Source organism: Octodon degus, unplaced genomic scaffold (genome assembly GCF_000260255.1).
Source record: "Octodon degus isolate 3935 unplaced genomic scaffold, OctDeg1.0 scaffold00001, whole genome shotgun sequence".
NCBI classification, from domain to species: Eukaryota; Metazoa; Chordata; class Mammalia; order Rodentia; family Octodontidae; genus Octodon; species Octodon degus.
Genome location: NW_004524577.1, coordinates 12,378,394 through 12,396,393, shown reverse-complemented (window position 1 = coordinate 12,396,393; position 18,000 = coordinate 12,378,394). Strand labels below are relative to the sequence as shown.

The 18,000-nt window shown below is 41.2% G+C and overlaps 1 protein-coding gene across 2 annotated transcripts in view; it reads right to left on the bottom strand.

Moving 5' to 3' along the window:
• Positions 1-18,000, bottom strand: part of Prim2 (DNA primase subunit 2) — a 299,963-nt gene that overhangs the window by 102,009 nt on the left and 179,954 nt on the right. For both annotated transcript variants that reach the window (XM_004623185.2, XM_023701874.1), the window contains exon 9: positions 903-975. In XM_004623185.2, coding sequence (XP_004623242.1) covers positions 903-975 — 73 coding nt within the window. The remainder of the gene's footprint in view (positions 1-902; positions 976-18,000) is intronic.

Here is an 18,000-nt window from a genome sequence, read left to right as displayed (position 1 = left end):
TGAATAAGGAAAAGGTTTTGGACATGTTTAAGTGCTACTGTGCCATAAAGAATGATATAAACTTGAGGCATTTGTAGGAAAATGGATGTGCCTTGATGCCGTAATGTTAAGTGAAATAAATCGGATATACAAGCTTAAATGTTTCATGGCTTCTCTTATATAAGAAAATAAAATTATACATAAAAAGCAAAATAAAAGATAGCTATAGGAAGCACTGAAGTCTTTTTCAAATAGGATGGGAACAAGTGACGTAGACGTAAGGAGGAGGAAACAAGGATAGAGAACTCAGAGTGTGTGTCCGCTTGAGAACGGGATCCTTCAGGAGGTAATTAAGGTTACAGGTGAGCTCATGATACTGGAACTAAATGTGACTAGTGTTCTTATAAGAAGACAAAGACACACCAGGAATACACACACCCAGTGAAGAGACCATATGGAGACAAAGCACCACCTCTAGACAAGTGGCTGCCAGAAGAAATCACGGCTACTGCCACCTTGATTTCAGAAGTCTGGCCTCCAACTACAAGAAGATCCAATCGCACTGAGTCACCAGGCTGTGACACTACGTTATGATTGTCTAACAAACTTATCATATTTACTTCCCATATCTCCTTTTCTAAATATACATGGTACTCAAATGTAAACATGTACCATTTGGCTACCATTACTTAAAAGATCGGCTTTCGGAATAATTTATTGAATTCTGTTTCATTAAACTATAAATAACTTTCCTGTTAAGTTTGGTTTTCCTATGTTGAAAACAAATCCTATACATGGGACATGAGAAAGTGATCAGGAAGCTACAAAATAACATTCTGTCTCATTTATCACTGAAAAATCTCTGAAGAAAATCTGTTTCCTCCCTTAACGAAGGTCTGGGGAGAAGGGGAGAAGACACTTACCGAGTCAATCTGATCTAGAGAGATCTTCCCAGTGTTTCTCTGCACACTGTAGTCTTGGCCAGTGTAGGAATGACTAAAAGCAAACACAAGCCATACGGAAATATCAAGTAAGGATTTGTAAGACACTCTTGATCACATACAAAAATATTTATATACTATTTAGTGAAAAGACAGTCAAGTATTTTAAATGTAGTTAATAAACATATTTAAGTGACGTATCTAAAAATAAGACCAAGAGGGCTGGCGAGATAGCTCAGAGGTTTAAAGCACCTGCTTAGGCAAGCTTAGGCAACCACAGGAACCATGGTTTCACCCCTGGTACCGCATGCCATGCCATCCTCACCGCCAGGGCAGGCTGAGCCAGACACCAAAAAAGTAAAAATAAAAATAAGACAAAAACACATCAAGTCTGGATCTCCTGATTCCTAGTCTATAACGCTATTTCTGTTTCTTGGAAGTATAATCCACACTGCTATTAGTATTAAACCTCCGCTAATTATCCATTAGTGACAGCACAGCTGCAAAGCAAAAAGAAAAAGAGATTTAAATCAGAAACTATCAGCCCACAGTCAATTCCTGAGCAAGTAAGCTCCTTAGACTCAGCTGACCATAGTGGTGCAAGCCTGCAATCCCAGCACTCAGGAGCTGAGGCAGGAAGATCACTGAGTTTGGGTGACATAGTGGGTTCAAAGTCAGCCTCACTACGCAGTCAGACGTTCTACATCCAAGGTTCTTTATCTGTCAAATGGATAAAACACCTGGAAGAGCTACTGCCACCTTGATTTCAGAAGTCTAGCCAGAATACTTGTGGTAATACAGGAAGTCTGAATTGAAATCATCTGTTTCAAGTACTTGCCATACAGGAATTAATATTTATTAAAATAAGTAATAATAGCACTTGATAAAATGCAGAGTCTTTATATTCTCTAATTAAATCCTTACAATTATGCCAAAGAAGCATTTTTACTTTACATTTAACAAATAAGAAAAGAGAGGCTCTAGCGGTTAGAGACCGGCCCCGACCACAAGGCAAGGCAGAAGCTTCTGACTCTGCCTTCCCAGCTTCTGCACGCCAGGCAACCGTCTCCCACAGAACAAAGGCTGCTCTGGTGTTATTTACAAGTTCAGAAACTGAACTTGATGTGTGATATCTAAAGCCGTCCACCTTTTTAATTTTGCACTTCCTTGACTTAACATACTAATCATGCCCAATTCCTTAAACACATTAAAGTCCCCTTAGGGAAAACCAGCTGCTAGAAAAATACACACAATGAAACACGGCTGCTGCAGACACAACAAAAGGAAACTCTGAAGGAAGTGTGATGATCCCAAAGACCTCCGGACTCTAGTTCCACACATACTCTTCTTGCAAAGCTGCACACACACTCAGGTGCCCTGAGAAGAGGCAAATGTCCCCATGGTCAGTTCACTGGCTGAAGAACAGGTGTGGATCACAAGGTAGCACGACAGTGACAGGATGTGCTTCGTCAAGATGTACACTGCTGGCCTGGACTCTCAGGCATGAGTGCAGACCTTCCCTTCTCATGCTCCTCCTCCTATCAGTTAAACTAAGCCTGTGAATTACCCTGAGAGTGGGAATAGTCCAGGAAGGAGGACAGAATATGCCCCCCTCCAAAATATGGAGGACTTCAGGCAGTTTGAGAAGTGGGTGCAGGAAAGTTCTCTGGCCCCCCCTTGTTTGCCAAATCAAGACATGAAATTACAAAGGAAAGGTACTGTGCCTTCCTTCCACCAGGAAGAACAAAGGTGAAGCACTGAACTCCGCACTCCATTGGCGGAGGCCATCGAGGAAAATTCCACCAGATCTGCGCGTGGCCCCCGAGCACCTTCCTTTCTGCACCTTTCTGCACCTTCCTACAGGTTAGTGCCCCGTAAATGCAAAGTCCTTTTCCTTGTTCCTGGCTTTTCTCTAAGAATTCACTGTCCTTTGTTGAAGACACTATAAAAGCAAGAACTCAAATTCATCCTCCCATGAATATATGACATATACTTTTTAATAAATCTTTTTCTTGTTAAAAAAAAGTCATCACCCCCTAAAATCCTATACCATAAAATACACCTCCTCATCTATTTATTGCTTTCTTAAATAACACATTTTTGTCAGTAAGTACATCATTTGACTCAATGTATCATGGGAAAAGTAGTGGGATTCTTAGGCCGCCAGCTGTAACTTTTCCCAGTGAAGGTGACCGTGTGACACTTTTCACTGCCCTCCCTCCTGAAGATGTAGCGGTACATCCCACCCTATTCCCTGTTCTTACTACCTCTGCAAGGACAGCGAGGTGTGCAGTGACACCTTGACAAAAGGGATACCAGTGTCTCCAGGATGGACAGCACTAATCCCTGTCTCACGCCAGGAAGAGTCCTCAAAACATGGGAGCAAAAACCCCACCATCCTCGTGGCCCAGCAGAGCTACCAGCACGTGTCCACCCCAGTGAGGCCATAAAGATGAGACTAGCTTGCCTGGCCACAGGCCAGCGATATGGGGCAGACCGTGTGTCCTTCAGCTCTCTCCTTTTCATGCTTTAACCCACATCTCATCTTTTCTTTCTCAGTGAAGCTTTCCCTTATAAATCTGTGCTGCTGAGGCAGTTCTGATTTCCATTATCACTGGGGGCAACTTCCTACCCATGTCTAGTATCAGTGCCACTAAAGTATACAGAACCCATGCTGAGTTAAACCAAAAATTATCACTGAACTTTAATGTTGTACACCTTCACACCAAGCATAAGCAGAGAACCGTCCCAGTGAATCTGAAGAACACAGTACCAACCTTTCTCTTCCCAGTGTATCTCAGAGTGCAGCTAAGAGCCATCATGGGCCAGCAACAGAAAGAGCAACAGGCCAGCAGCCTGACAACCTGCCCCACTCTGGGTTTGTAGATCACTAGTTACATGCACAGGCCAAGTCACCCAATCACCTCAAGCTGCATCATCCTCATCTGAAAAAACAGCACTAATAATACCAGACCTGCCCAACTAAGAAACACTATGAAAGCTAATGAAATAATTTGTTCACAGTCCTAATTAAGATCCGTAAAGCACACTCAAGTGCACAAAGGATCTACAGTCTTCACCAGCAAGGGCAGAAATACCAGGTCAGTAGGAGAGGCAATAGATGGTACCACACGGGACTTCCTACCTGACTGGGAGGTACCAGGCCATGCCCAAGACCTGTCAGCTTCAGTTCTGTCTGGAAACTGAAGTTTGGTAGCAATTACAACTACCAAACACAATAGTTCAGAGCAAAAATATTTACAAATACAGAAGTAGTGACACATATCTCTAATGCCAACACTCAGCTGGCTGAGGAAGGAGGATTCCTATGAGTTTAAAGCCAGCTTGGGCTGCAAAGCAAGACCTTGTCTCAAAACCAAACCAATCAAAACAAAACTCAACTCCTTATATACACAATAGACTGATTTGGAAGCATGATAATAGTTATTAAGCAAAAGAGCCAAATAAATACCATATTACAAAGAAGTTGCTCCTAGCCCACACTAATGTAGTATAGGAAGTGCGAAAAGAAGGAACTTAAAGAAGACAAGCTTATTTGACTAAATGATATAAACATTTGTCTAAATGCTTTTTTCTCAACACTGTAATAGACAAGGGGTAAATGTCAAGGGGAAAAGCAGTTCAAAGCAAGAGAATACATAGAGAACTATAAAGAGAGTGTAAGTATTTGTCTAGACATCAAATTTCTAAAAATATTATTGACAGAAGTAAGCCAGCAGCCTAGGTGGGTGAGCACTGGGGGTAGGGGTAGGGACAGGGTAATAAAAATGAAGCTTTAGATACGCTTTATTTACAATTTGAACTCAATTCAAATTGCAAATGAGATTTCTCTTCTATTCATCTATGATCAGAAGAGCTTACTTATGTCTTGATTAATAAGCATCACAGCTGTCTCACACATTTGCACTATTCCTCATAGATGTAGCTAAGAGGCGGAGGGGGAAATTATCAAATACAGCACAGAACAAAGGCAGATCTTGAAAAGCCTTGTGTCCCATGTTCTGGAAGCAATGAAAATGCATGAAAACATCGAGGTAAGAACTGACATAATCAGGCTTACATTTAAGAAAGCAAGCACGGCAGAGAAACGATCAGGAGAGGAACTAGGAACAGAAGGCTGACTAGGAGCATATTTTAGGCAATGTCCTATCCCAGCAAAGAAGGTGAGAGGCTCATGTTGCAGTGGCAATCAGGACTTGGGACGTGCTGGACCAGAATGGCATGAACTGACAGAGGAGGTGCAGAAGTCTCTAGCTGAGTGCCAGTGCTACTGAGACACTACTCACTTTCCTCAAGATAAAACCTATGTAAGTAAATAATAAAGTACTACCTACAGGAAGAAAGTTCCAAAGAAAATAAATATAGGCTAAAATAAACGTCTATTTAGTCATTAGAATGCTCCTAAGAGGACTATTTTCCCAATAATACTAACCACTGAGAAAAGCTCAAAAATCAAGACAGAAGAAAAAGGAACAAATAATGATGTCATAAAAACTTAAAATCTTTAGGCACAATCCATGTTAGCTCATGGTAGGACGTCTGGCTTTTACTTGGAAGTGCCAAGGGCATTTCTGAAGGAAGCGCCTATCTGTTGGGTGCCTGTCTGCGGCACTGAGAACGCGGGGTCAGCAGCCTTACACCGCGCAACTTCCAGGAGCGCAAGCACGATCGCAATGCGCCGGCAAGGTACATTCTTATCTCACAATTTTGAAAACGAGATCAACTTTATGAATGAATACTTCTTGGTAATTGTTATACTGGAAAAACAGCAACAGTAATAGCAAACTTTAATCACAATATAAAATTTCTAATTTTAATACACACATGCAAACTCACAAAATACCTTTTCTGCCTATTTATGGTCACAGCTTTATTTAGGGAACACTGCCACCAGTGTGTTCAGTTCCTCCCATGCTCTGTGTATAGTGGGGGACCTGGTGTCAGCGCTTGGCTCTCCTTGATCTCTGGGGCCTTCTTTCTCTCTGTCTCCTTCCCTCTGTGCTACTCCTGTGGCTGCCGGGGTGAGCCACTCCTCTCCTACTTCCTTTTTTTTTTTTTTTTTTTTTTGCAGAACCAGGGATTGGACTCAGGCCCTTGTACTTGCCAGGCTTATTCTACTGAGCTATCTCCTCAGACCCTCCGCTCCTACTTTCTGCCTGAAACAAACTCTCCCCACCTGTGCCCCTCCCTTCCTAATCTTCTCAACCCACCTGTGTATTTAGTGGTGTTGATGGCCTTGTAGAGGAGGGCCCTTCTGTTTGGAATTCAACAGTGTTTTGGAGTCCAGGGGAGGAAGCTCACATAGGCTCTGTGGTCAGCGCTTTTGGTGGGTGGCAAGATTGATCCACTTGGGGACAAGTTCTTTCTGGTGCTGGGAGGGAGGGTAGCAGACAGGGTACCAAACAGGCACAAAGCTTAGAGAGGGGGTCCTCACCAGAACTGTTTCTAGGTCTCTTCTCCATCCCTGAATCACATGCACACACTGCACAACCCTGCCCTTCATTGCTCTATGTGGGTGGTGGGCCTGCTTCTTCCTCTCACCATCCTGGAACCCCAGTGGGCTTCTCCTTCAAGCTGTCTTCCCAGTTTGGTTTTCTTGTTCACCTGTATTTCCTAGCACCTGCACATCTTGATGTCTTTCAAGCTACTCAGAAGTGCTACTGCCTCCAACCCACCATGATGGGAAAATAAAGGAACAAACAAAAAACCACAAAACTCTACCCTTAACCTTTCAAAACTCTATTTCTAAGAACAAAATGAGATGTATCACATATATCGTTGTTTTTTTAAAACACAACAAACCAAAAAGCATGGGTCACAAAATTACAATTAGCTACCTAATTCTACTTTTCCAAATATAAAGAGGAACATTTATTAACTGAGAGAATCTTGAAAATTCAAGATTTGATCTCTTTAATTCTTGGCTTAGCCAAGAATCTGCCACAAGTATAAGAGGATAAAACAAACTATGCACCAGTTTGTTCCTTCAAACTGTTAGCAATGGTTATAAGGGCAAGGAATTGCAACTGCATAGAAACTTGTACTTTCTGTGTATAACTTATCTTTATTTGCTGGAGTATCCACTAAAAGGCACTAAGGGTGAAATGTCACAGAGTTTTCTTAAGTTGTGAAAACAGTGATGATGTGGATCAGTGAGTATTCAATTACATTAGAATACTATCTGAAGACACTGGGCTGTAAAAGGAAATAATGTACTATGCTAAAACGTAACACTTCCTGCACTGTACCAGCAAAATAAATATCGTCACTGCCCATACAAAATCAACTATGTGCATAAAATGCAGGATGAATTTTTTTTAATGCCATTAGATTGTAAGACTCCTTGTAACAGACCTTTTATATTTTATTTTTCCATATCCTAATTGTAGGTCTTATCTGGATAAACAGTAATAGATTCTGATTACCAAAACAAAGGGGCTAGGGAGATAGCTTACTGATATTAGTGCCTGCCTGGCAAGCACAAGGACCCAGGTTTGATTCCTGGTACTGCATGCTGTGCTGGCCCTAATACCAGGCATGGTGGTGCACACCTGCAATCTCAGCACTAGGGAGGCTGAGACAGGGGCATTACTATGAGTTTGAACTATGTAGTGAGACCCTATACCCAAAACCAACCAAACACACACACACACACACACACACACACACACACAACAAACCCAAAAATACCTGGGAGAGTGCTCTCCCACCTGCACTCTCCGAGCATTACTTAGGCAGCACCTTCTGGCTAAGGAGCAGTCAAAGCAGCTAAGGATGGAAAGATTGTAATGGGATAATTGCTACAAAAATGCTGAAAACAAAAACACTGCAAGGCCACACTGAGTCTCTTCTAAATGAGGGGTAGGTGAGGCTAAGTGATACACAATGTTAAAAATTTCTGAGAAATCAAATGACCTGGGCAGAGAACCAGCTTTGCTAACACAGGTTGCAGGATTCTGGGGTGTTATGAAAACTCTGCTGGCACGGCTGACAATGAGTCTGGGTTGGACACGGAAGTCTGCTAAGCCAGACAGGAGAGGTGCCCGTTACTGGGGACACACACAGAAGGCTCGGGTGCAGGAAGACTATCAGCAATGGGATTGAGGGATGGGAGTGAACTGAAAAGGAAAAGATTGTAGTTCAAAAACAATTTAAGTTTTGAAGCATGATCACACAAACCAAAAACAAAGACCTGGTGCTTTGCTTTAGTGTGTTTTGCATTTGTACTTTAACAGCTCTCTATGTTCAAAACAATTCCAAAATTTTTATCAGGCTCGTAAAAATGTGATTTGAGATATAGAAATTTAGTTTAGAATAACTATGAGATAAGGAGGTAGCACTTTAGAAAAGTCTGTTTTTCTCAGGATGCGAAGGGCTGGCACCTATGTGATGAATGGGCAGAATGAGATCAGCAGAGCCAAGAGAATTTTAGTTGAAGAGGTTAATCTAGACAGAGACAAGCACAGGCAAAGAGGACAAAAAGAAATGAAATTAGATGGGATGGCAACTGGGTAGGTCCTGACATGTAGGTCTTTAAACAGGATTTAAAAACAAAATTTACATCTTATTTCTTTTTATAATAACATGAAGCTAAGTCACCATTTTGATGAAAATCTGAGGCTTTGTGAAGACTTAAAAACCTAAACCTGGCATGACAGCATATGCCCTTCAGGAGGCTGAGGCAGGAGTACTGCAAGTTCCAGCCCGGCCTAGCAACTGAGCACCTTAGCAAGCCCCTGTCTCAAATAACTTTTCAAAAGGCTAGCGATGTATGTCAGTGTAGCTCAATTCTCAGTATCACAAATAAAGAATCTAAAATATACACAATAGTATTTTCTAAGAAAACAGAATTGTGTAATTGCTCGTAATAAACTCTTTGCTCAGACAGAAGTGACTGACACAAGAAAGTTGCACCGTCCTGAGGAGGCCTAATCAATCCCACTCAAAATGAGATACCATTTTCTCAACAGATAACTAATTTATAGAAGAAAAACACTACAGATCTATGAAAAGATGCACCAAAAACACTGATCTGTAAACATCCACTCTATGAGTCTTAGTGAAAGGCAGACCTACTGCTGGACCTGGGTGAGACAACTGAAATTTAAGTCCCGGTCAGTGCACTGTGAATACCAGTGTGAGCATTTAAATTCTCAACCGGGAATTGATTTTAAGTGTTGAAACCGAGAGTCAAAACAAAAGGCAATAATCGTAAAAAAGTGGATTTGTGGATCTCACAGCAAGATCAGCTGGTCAAGAAAAAATAATAATCTTTTCATGCTGCAACACTGATCGCTGATCATCACACCTCGGCTCCAAGAGGGGTATTCACCAACTACACTACTGTGACACAGATGTCACCAGATCATGACAAAATGAGCAGGCAAAAGTCAGCCTTTCAGGGCTACGGTGTTTACAGTCATTTTCTCTGTGTCAGACTGACAAACACTGAGGGAGTACAGAAGGAGTGGGACAGTCGCAGCAGCTGAGGAGTTCCTCGCGACTCCTCTCCCTCCTTAACTCTTTCCCCAGTTTGTACAAGGCGATCAAGGAGGTAGCAATAAACAAGGGAGAAAGCCAAAGAGTGACCAAGCACAGGTCTTGGACACCATGTGCCATGGGTTTGCGTGCCCTCACCACCTGCGAGGCTTCAGCCAAAAACTCTTGCTTACATTCACTTTAGTTACTGTTAAACAAGGTTTATCAGAAGGATCACAAAAGCGCTGCGATCCAATAGTGTTGTGAGGACCACACCGAGCTGTGCATGGCATCTATTACTGGAGCTCTCCCTCAAACTGTAAGCACCATCCAGGCCTAACTTATTACACCTGACCAAATCTGGGTGGTGGTTTTCAATTTCCTCTATCTTGATTCATCAGTTTTTTTTCCCCTGAATACCAGGAAAAATTAATTTCTTTTTTTTTTTTTTTTTTTTTTTTGCTCCAAATGCCTTCAGGGCAGGTTTGGCTGGCTTGAGTTGTGGGGCTCGAACCTCAGCAACCTGAGCCTGACTGCTTTGTTGAAGCAGCCACTTAAAGAACTGAGCTAAGGGGCAGGCCCCCATAAGGATTTTTTTTTTTTAAGGAAAAATTAATTTCTTATCTGTCTTCTTTCTACACATAAAACAAAGAAGGCTAAAGTAGGAGAATATAGATGTTCTTTGAATGTCTGATACCTGGAAGATTTTGGGGCCTAACATTATAGTCTTTCCTTAGCCTTATAGGAAGTTTCTCCTCAAATACTGGAGACTTAAACAGAACTTTGAATTTTTCCTTGTTTTATTTTTTAAAGAGAACAAAAAGTAGTAAAGAAAAAATTCAAAAGATACAGAATTTCCCTAAACAAATGATAGGAATACAACAGTTGTTACATTGCCTATTCTTGTCTTCAAATTAGTTGTTTTAGCAGATACAAGCCTATAAAATTGGTCAAAAAAAAATTTTTAAAGGAAATTTACGCACTGTACTTACTGTTCAATGCAACATCCACCAACCAAATGTGACTACCAAGCAGTTGGCATGTACTTCATTCTGAACTTAAGGATACTGTATGCTCTAAAATTCAAAGACTTCTTGTGAAAAAAATAATATAAAATATGTCACTAAAAATCTGCCATATCAAGGGCAGGGGGTATGGCTCAGTGATAGGGGCCTTGCTAATACCTCAAGACACTGAGTTCAATCCCCAGCTCCATTAAAAAAAAAAAAAAAAAAAAAAAATGTCAAGGAAGTAAAAAAGAATTGAGGTTTGATATACAAGTGCCACCTCCCCGCGATGAATATAATCTTTATGTACTGCAAAAATGGACTCATAAAAATTAAAATTTAAAAAAGTAAAAATTGTGAGGCTTTAAACATTATTATCTCGATTACAGATTAAATGATTACCTTGGATAGTAGTTAAGTAAGATGTGCAGTTAAAATTAATGTCACTTGCACTTGGGCAATTTAAAAACCACATGTAGACCACATTTATCCTCATGTTTCTACTCAACAGTACTGCTGTACAACTAAGGGAGGAAAAAAAAGTAAAGATAGGTAGAAGACAAGAAACACAATTTTGTCTCCCTTATTACCTAAAGTTCTGGGTCAGGTACTTTCTCAGCTCTGCACGCAGGCATGTTAACTGCTCAGGGACGGTGTGCTTATAGGACTTGTTAGCCCTGAATTCACCTAGTCTCTCTCAGCCGCCTTCAAGACTGAGGACGTTAAGATCAGAGTAACATTTTCAGACCCTCAAATTTGCAACTTTTCCAACACCCAGTTCTAGCCCCTAGGATAGAATGAGCCTTCCAGTTACTGTAACTGGGGACTTCCCTGACTCCTCCCCCACCTATTAGTAACAAATCTATATGAGCTTGCACTGGTATATCCTGAAATTCTGTGATGCGAGTCTAGAACAGGTGCCTGTCTCTTCTTTGGGGGAGCTTCTTGGATTCTAACCGGTGGGCCCCATATGCTGGATCCCAGGCAAAGACACAAAGAGGACAAAACTACATGAGACAAATAATTCTTTGGAGCACTGGATACCCTTTCACTATAGTTAACTATTGAACTGTAGAAGTCCTTATTCAGACTTCTTCTTGCCAAACTGAGATTAAGCTCTGCCAGTCAGGAGCACAGAATAAACCACAATTAAGCCCACTAAATAGAATATCTTAGTCTACTATAAATGTGTTTGTTTTTACATTTTACCTGGGAATCAAGTAAACTTCAGCCACAGTTGGGTCATTTATACTGTTCAGGAAGCAATCTTGAATTGTGACTATTATGGAGGCAATGTAAATGGTTTCTTTAGGGCAAAATTAAACCAGAACTCATTTCTACTTGGAAGTCTCTGGGCCTCCTTCATCCACCTCAACATTTAATAGTACCTGTCCCTTATCTTCTTTTGTAAGAAGCCACACCAGGTAGGATGCAAATGTGGCTTACAACAAGCTATTAAATATCTGTTCCACGTTATGCCTAAGATGTTTGCTATTCAGACAGATAGTGAGGTTAAGCTTAACAGCCTAGGTTGTATGATATAACAATAAGCTTCTCTTCTGGAGGGTTAACAAGCTAAGTTTGCAGATCAAAATTAAAGGAAAAAGGAGGGCTACAAGGAAAGCCAACATTTTGGCTCTAGCCTTCCAAGGTCAATTAAGACTCAGGACATAGGAGAACTTGTACTGGAACGTCATGTAACACGGTAGTGTCCCAAATTTTCTGATTAAGGAGATTATGGGGCCAAAGAGGAAAGTGATCGATGATGTAGAGTGTGCCTAAGGAGAGTCACATGGGGAGAAAACATTCTCTCGGGCTTTCACAGAGAGCACATTCACCAAGCAATGGCCGTGACTCATCTACATGGCTGACACTGACAAAGGATCTACAATCTGCGGTACCGGATCTCAGGATAAATCCTGAGGGGATTTCACTGACTTATCAGACCCAAAACCTACAACTCTTGTTGCATAGGTCCTGCTTTACCTTAGTCTTAACCATCCAGCAGAAAAGTATAAAAACAAAGTATAAGAAGTAAAGTCATGCTGTTATGTTGAGTTGTAGGGGACTCAGGTCAACAATTTCTGACATTGCCAGTGAAGCAGAAGACCCAATACTATTATGGACTACTGGACTCTTTTAGAATATTTTGCTGAGTTCACACACCTATAATATTCAAATGACGGAACTAAACAAAAAAGGGGATACAGATGAATGTCCATTTTGTATCTGTGTATTCAAAATGATTAGGATAGATACATAGTTACATTCTCTTAATGAATAGAGGGATTTGTTCTAATAGTGTTTGTAAATAGGATATCATGCCCGCACCTTGTATAGCAATTAACCACTAGGAAGAATGTATGCAATGTGTTAATTATTGAATCTGTCCCACCAATTTGGTTTGAAACTGTCTCATTGCTATTTGTTTCTCAATAAAATTATGGAAAAAAAGTTATTAAGTCACAGTTAAAATAATTCCTCTCCTGTCCTTTAGGTGGGTCTCGCCTGACTGTCCTCCCCACCCACAGACAGAGATTCTGAGATTTATACAACAATATTATATGAACTATATTTCTCTTCTTTGTCAAGCATTTCCCGGTACTCCTGAACCCCAGAAGGTTAACACTATTTACTCCTTTCTGTCTGGCAGGCTATAGCTTATCACACATTTTAAACGGATATAAAAGAAAAAGTACGGAAGAAAGCATCACAAATAATCAACACTGACTTCTGCATCAAGGAAACATTTATTTGGACCATTAAAAAAATAAGTTAATATATCTTTCAAAATAATCTGTAATCTTATACATCAGTCTACAAAATACACCACATTCCAGTAGAATCTTTTCACATAAAGCTAGGTGTAATCAGAATACAAATGGAAAAACAATTTCAGGAGGAGGAAACAAAGCTCTCTGTATGTCACCACACAGACACTTTTGCAATTTAAGTTTTACCACTTCAGACATTTGAGGGGATAAAGGAAAACAACACTCTGTCTGCATGAGCTGGGTCACTCAGACAGTTAGAAGGCACAATCCCTTGAGTCCAGATTTGTTGGATAAATAGGAAATCATGGAACTCAAAGCTATAATATACTATTTCCCACTGTGAAGGATATCACAGGAAAACTCACTCAACAGCTGTCACCACTGAAATTGAAATGACTTTCTCCTTACAGTTAAATCCCTAGTAAACGGTATCCAACTTGTATTAGCCTGAGTGATTTTCCCTGCAGTTACTCCAAATGAGAACACAATCAATAAAATTCCGTTTTAAATTGAATGCAAACTCTTTTTCCACTGTGTGAATTTCACTCAATTTTGTTTTTAAAAAAATCTCCCCAGAAAATTACTATCAGACAATAAGCAGTATAATGGTCTATATTTCTGTATAACTGGGAGAAATCATATGATTCCAGAAAGCTCCCCCATCCAGTGGCCATCAGGACCAGATTGCCCTAACAGGTTAAGTTGTTCTGCTGCTATTTTTCCTTACTTTGGGAAGGCTTCACCTTTCCTGTGTGGTCCGTACTTTCCTACTTATTCTAATTTATAACCACAACACTCCAGTGTTGCAACAGAACTGAAGGTAACACTTCATGTTTCTTTCAAAAATATCTTTACAGTACCTTACATTTTAAAAAGGTATTGAGGGGCCGGGGAGATAGCTCAGTAGAATAAGCGCTTGCCTGGCCAAAAAAAAAAAGGTACTGAACTGTGTGTACCCTTGAAAGAGAGGATTCCTTGTATGTAATGTAAACCTCTATAAAGCTAATTTTAAAAGTAAAATATGTATTTCTATAACAGCCCTACATACGTATTTTTACAATACTTAAAATCCGAACAAATATTTCGATCTCACAGGTAAATGTTTTCTATTCCTTTACTCTATATTCTTAGTGCACATTCTAGTACTAAATGATCCTTTGCTTGTTTTTGGTTTGGGCCTGTAGTAGACAAACGGTTGACTAAAGAAAGGATGCCTGAGAAGGTTGTAATGAAAAAGTGAGGGGAATAAAATTCTAGCAGCAAAAGTAATAAATCGATGGACTGCATCGTTCCCATTCTCCCACAAATAGGCAGTGAAGAATCCTTCAGAGGTTGGCCATCATCTTAGCGGAAGCCAAGGATCATCCCCTCATACCTGAGTAATGGCAGGAAATCAGAGACATGATGTTTTGAAGAAGTTGAGGGGTTTTTAGTGGGGGGAGGCAGCTGGTAAGGGTTATTATTCAAAGTCACAGTCCAGAAAGCATGTTAGATGCTCTCCTTAAATGCCTCCGTAGGAATAGGAAGTACTTCTCTGACCTTCATAATTAACTCCTGGTTCTATGAAAGAGTCTTCAATCACCAAACAAAAGATAAAACCAGTACTAAATTTCTGCAAAGGGCACTTCTATATTAGAGTTCTCCCTTGGAAATGACAGAAAACCCACTAACTTTCTGTACAAATAACCATCTTATTCAGTGTCAAGATTTAGCAGCTAAAAACAAAAAACAAAAACAAATAAACCAGTGGATGGACAAAGGTGAAAGGCCTTGAGACCAAGAGACTGCCCTGGGTATCCTGCAAGCTGATCTAACCGCAGGAGCCCTTGAATGCAGACAACACTCCAGCTAGAGGCAGAGGGATACAGCAGGAGGAAGAGTTAGAGGATTTAAAAGTGAGAAGGAGCCGGCAAGATATTTCCCCCCAGGGCAGGATGAGCCAGCCAGAGTCCAGGCACAGGGTGCACGCCTTTAATCCCAGCACTAGCGAGGCTGAAAGCAGGATCACCGTGAGTCCAAGCTGTGTCGTAAGACCCTGTAACAACCAAGTATATTAAAAGCCCGAGAAAACTGCAATGTGAGCCAAGCAGGGGCCACAGAGCTTACAGAAAGTGGAGGAGAAATCTGGACAGCCTCCAAGCAAGCCGGGACCCCCAACAGGAAGGGGTCTCAGTCATGTGACATGAATTGGCCAGGAAGTAATATCTTCCTAGAGCCTGATTAGGGAACACAGCACTGCTGACACCTGTGCCAGTTTTCTCACAAAAATAGGTCAGATTTCCACTCACAGAACTAGGCGACAATAGGCCTTGCTTTTTATAAGCATTAGTTTATTAGTACAGGTGTGCAGAGCACAATGCTCCCATTCCTGTGTGGGATTGGTGCACGCACATAACACATCTCAGTTCCCGGATGTGGATAAAAAGAAGCTGGGTGCGTTACACCCAAGGACCAGCTCCACTCCAGGAACACACGTGCTGAACAGGCATTGTTGCAACCTACTACATTTGTGGTGGCTCCATTAGGAAGCTTATACACTCACCACATTTCATTTTATGCATATTCAAAGTGCTAGTGCCACTTTTAAACACCAGGAAAATTTATGCACACATATTTATTACACTTGGCAGAGAACCATTTTAACACTTATTTGTATGATTTCAAAAATCCTTAAAGGATTGTGTGTTGGAAACACAGCCACACATGTTCTAGTGTAGACACACTAATAAGGTTCACAATCGCTTCCTGAGTGCCCCCTTCTGCATCACCCTTGCTCTCTTGCTAAGGACACCACATGCCACCAGGACCAGGGCCTCTCCTGTTTCCGCACTATGCTCTGCTCTCCACCTGCTGGGACGTATCTGCGCCACAGCTCCTCTCCCAGGAAGCCATCGCTGCACTTCTCCCCACACTTCGCCTGGTCACGAAGCTGCTAATGCTATGTCATTTTTTCTTTCCAAGTTTATGCAGCCAAAGAAAAGCCTCAATACCGGGCCAATCAGATAGCTCAGCGGACTGAAATACCTGATTATATAGGCACAGCGACCAGAGCTCGATCCCCAGCGTGCAGTGCCAGTCCTGCCCCCAAGGTGCACTGAGGTGGGGATTGAGGCTGGACGTCATGGCATGCGCCTGTAATCCCAGTGCTTGGGAGGCTAAAAACAGAAGGATCACTACGAGTCAGATCTATGCAGTGAGACCCTGTATACCCTGTACTAAATACATAAAAAAGAAAAAAAAAGAAGAAGGAAAAGAAAAGCCTCAATACCAATACCTTGGGAATGGGTAAGTAAAAATAAACGCATCTGTCCTCAACTGAATGCTATACAGACACATAAAGTAGTGCTATACAGGTCAATTTTCTATTTATTACAGTTGTATCAGGTGAAAGGACTTTAAAAGTTTAATCGCTCTCCCTATAATTATACAAAAAATGCACAGCACTTACAACAAAAGGCTGGCTAATGAGGTAAAATTTGTTACTTTTTTCCCCAAATTAAATATCTGATGACATACACTTTACCACAAACAATGAAATTTGTAACTGAATGCACAAGCAGATACATTCCCTCCTAAGACTTCCCATTCTTTTCTTTATTCTCTGCTTGATCAAGGTGAAAAAAACCATTCCTCTGTGCATACATACATATGTGTGCATGTGTGCGTGCATGTGTGTATATAAAGGAAATTAGAGATTTTGGTTGCTTTAAAAATACAAACATCTCGGGCTGGCCAAATAGCTCAGCGGATTAAAGCGCCTGCCTAGGCAGACACAGGGGCTGGGAGTCCGATCCCTGGCCTGCCATGCTGGGCCCACCACCCAGGGTACACTGAGGAGCAAATGAGACTGAGTGTGGTGGAGCGCGCCTGTAATCCCAGCCCTTGGGAGACTGAAAACAGGAGAATAACTACAAGTCCGATCTATGCAGTGAGAATCCTGTAGACCCTGTTCTAAATAAATAAACAAACATCTCAAGTTAGGAAACCACCCCTAGGGGTTGGGGAGATAGCTCAGTAGAATAAGTGCTTGCCTGGCAAATGTAAGGTCCTGAGTTCAATCCCAGGTACCGCCAAAAAAAAAAAAGGAAAAGGAAAAGGAAAAGAAAAAGAAAAACAAAAGAAATCACCCATATTAGCTCTTTTGTATATAATCATTGTCTGTTATAGCAGCCTTAATACACTGAACTGCTTCTAAGAAATGCTGCCTCTTGACAAGTACATCTCTAAGAATGCCTGAACATTTTCCATATAGACATGAAAAAATTTCACCGTGAAGGTGATAACAGGAAATAATATATTCATAGTACCTGGAAAACCTTCCCCATGGTCAGTGGAAACCTGTGCAGCTGCACATAGAATCATTTCAATAGTTGAGGCACTGCTAGATACACGAATGACAAGGCCGAGCCAGCGAGCAAGTGGGCGGGGGTAGCACACTCATGCGCCCCCTCCTCACCTCACGGGATGGCAGCCCCAGGCCACACACCCTTTCATAGCTTGGTTTTCAGAGGTAGCACAACAGACATACAAATGTCCACACTACTTTCCAAGTTCAAAATGAGAGCTAATTCCAAAAGAAAATGCTTCACTGTAACTCTACGGGTACTTGGGAAAGCTTTCTTAGAGGGGTGCTGTGTCTGAGGTAAAATTTGTGCCAGAACAACCCTTAAAGGAATGAATCAGAACATATTCATATGAAGCAGGTTTACTGTATTAGGAAAAGGAATCCTATGAGGTAGTCTGTAATAAAACTAAAGACCTTGTACCAAAAAAATAAAAGATCAAAAAAATTAAAAATAA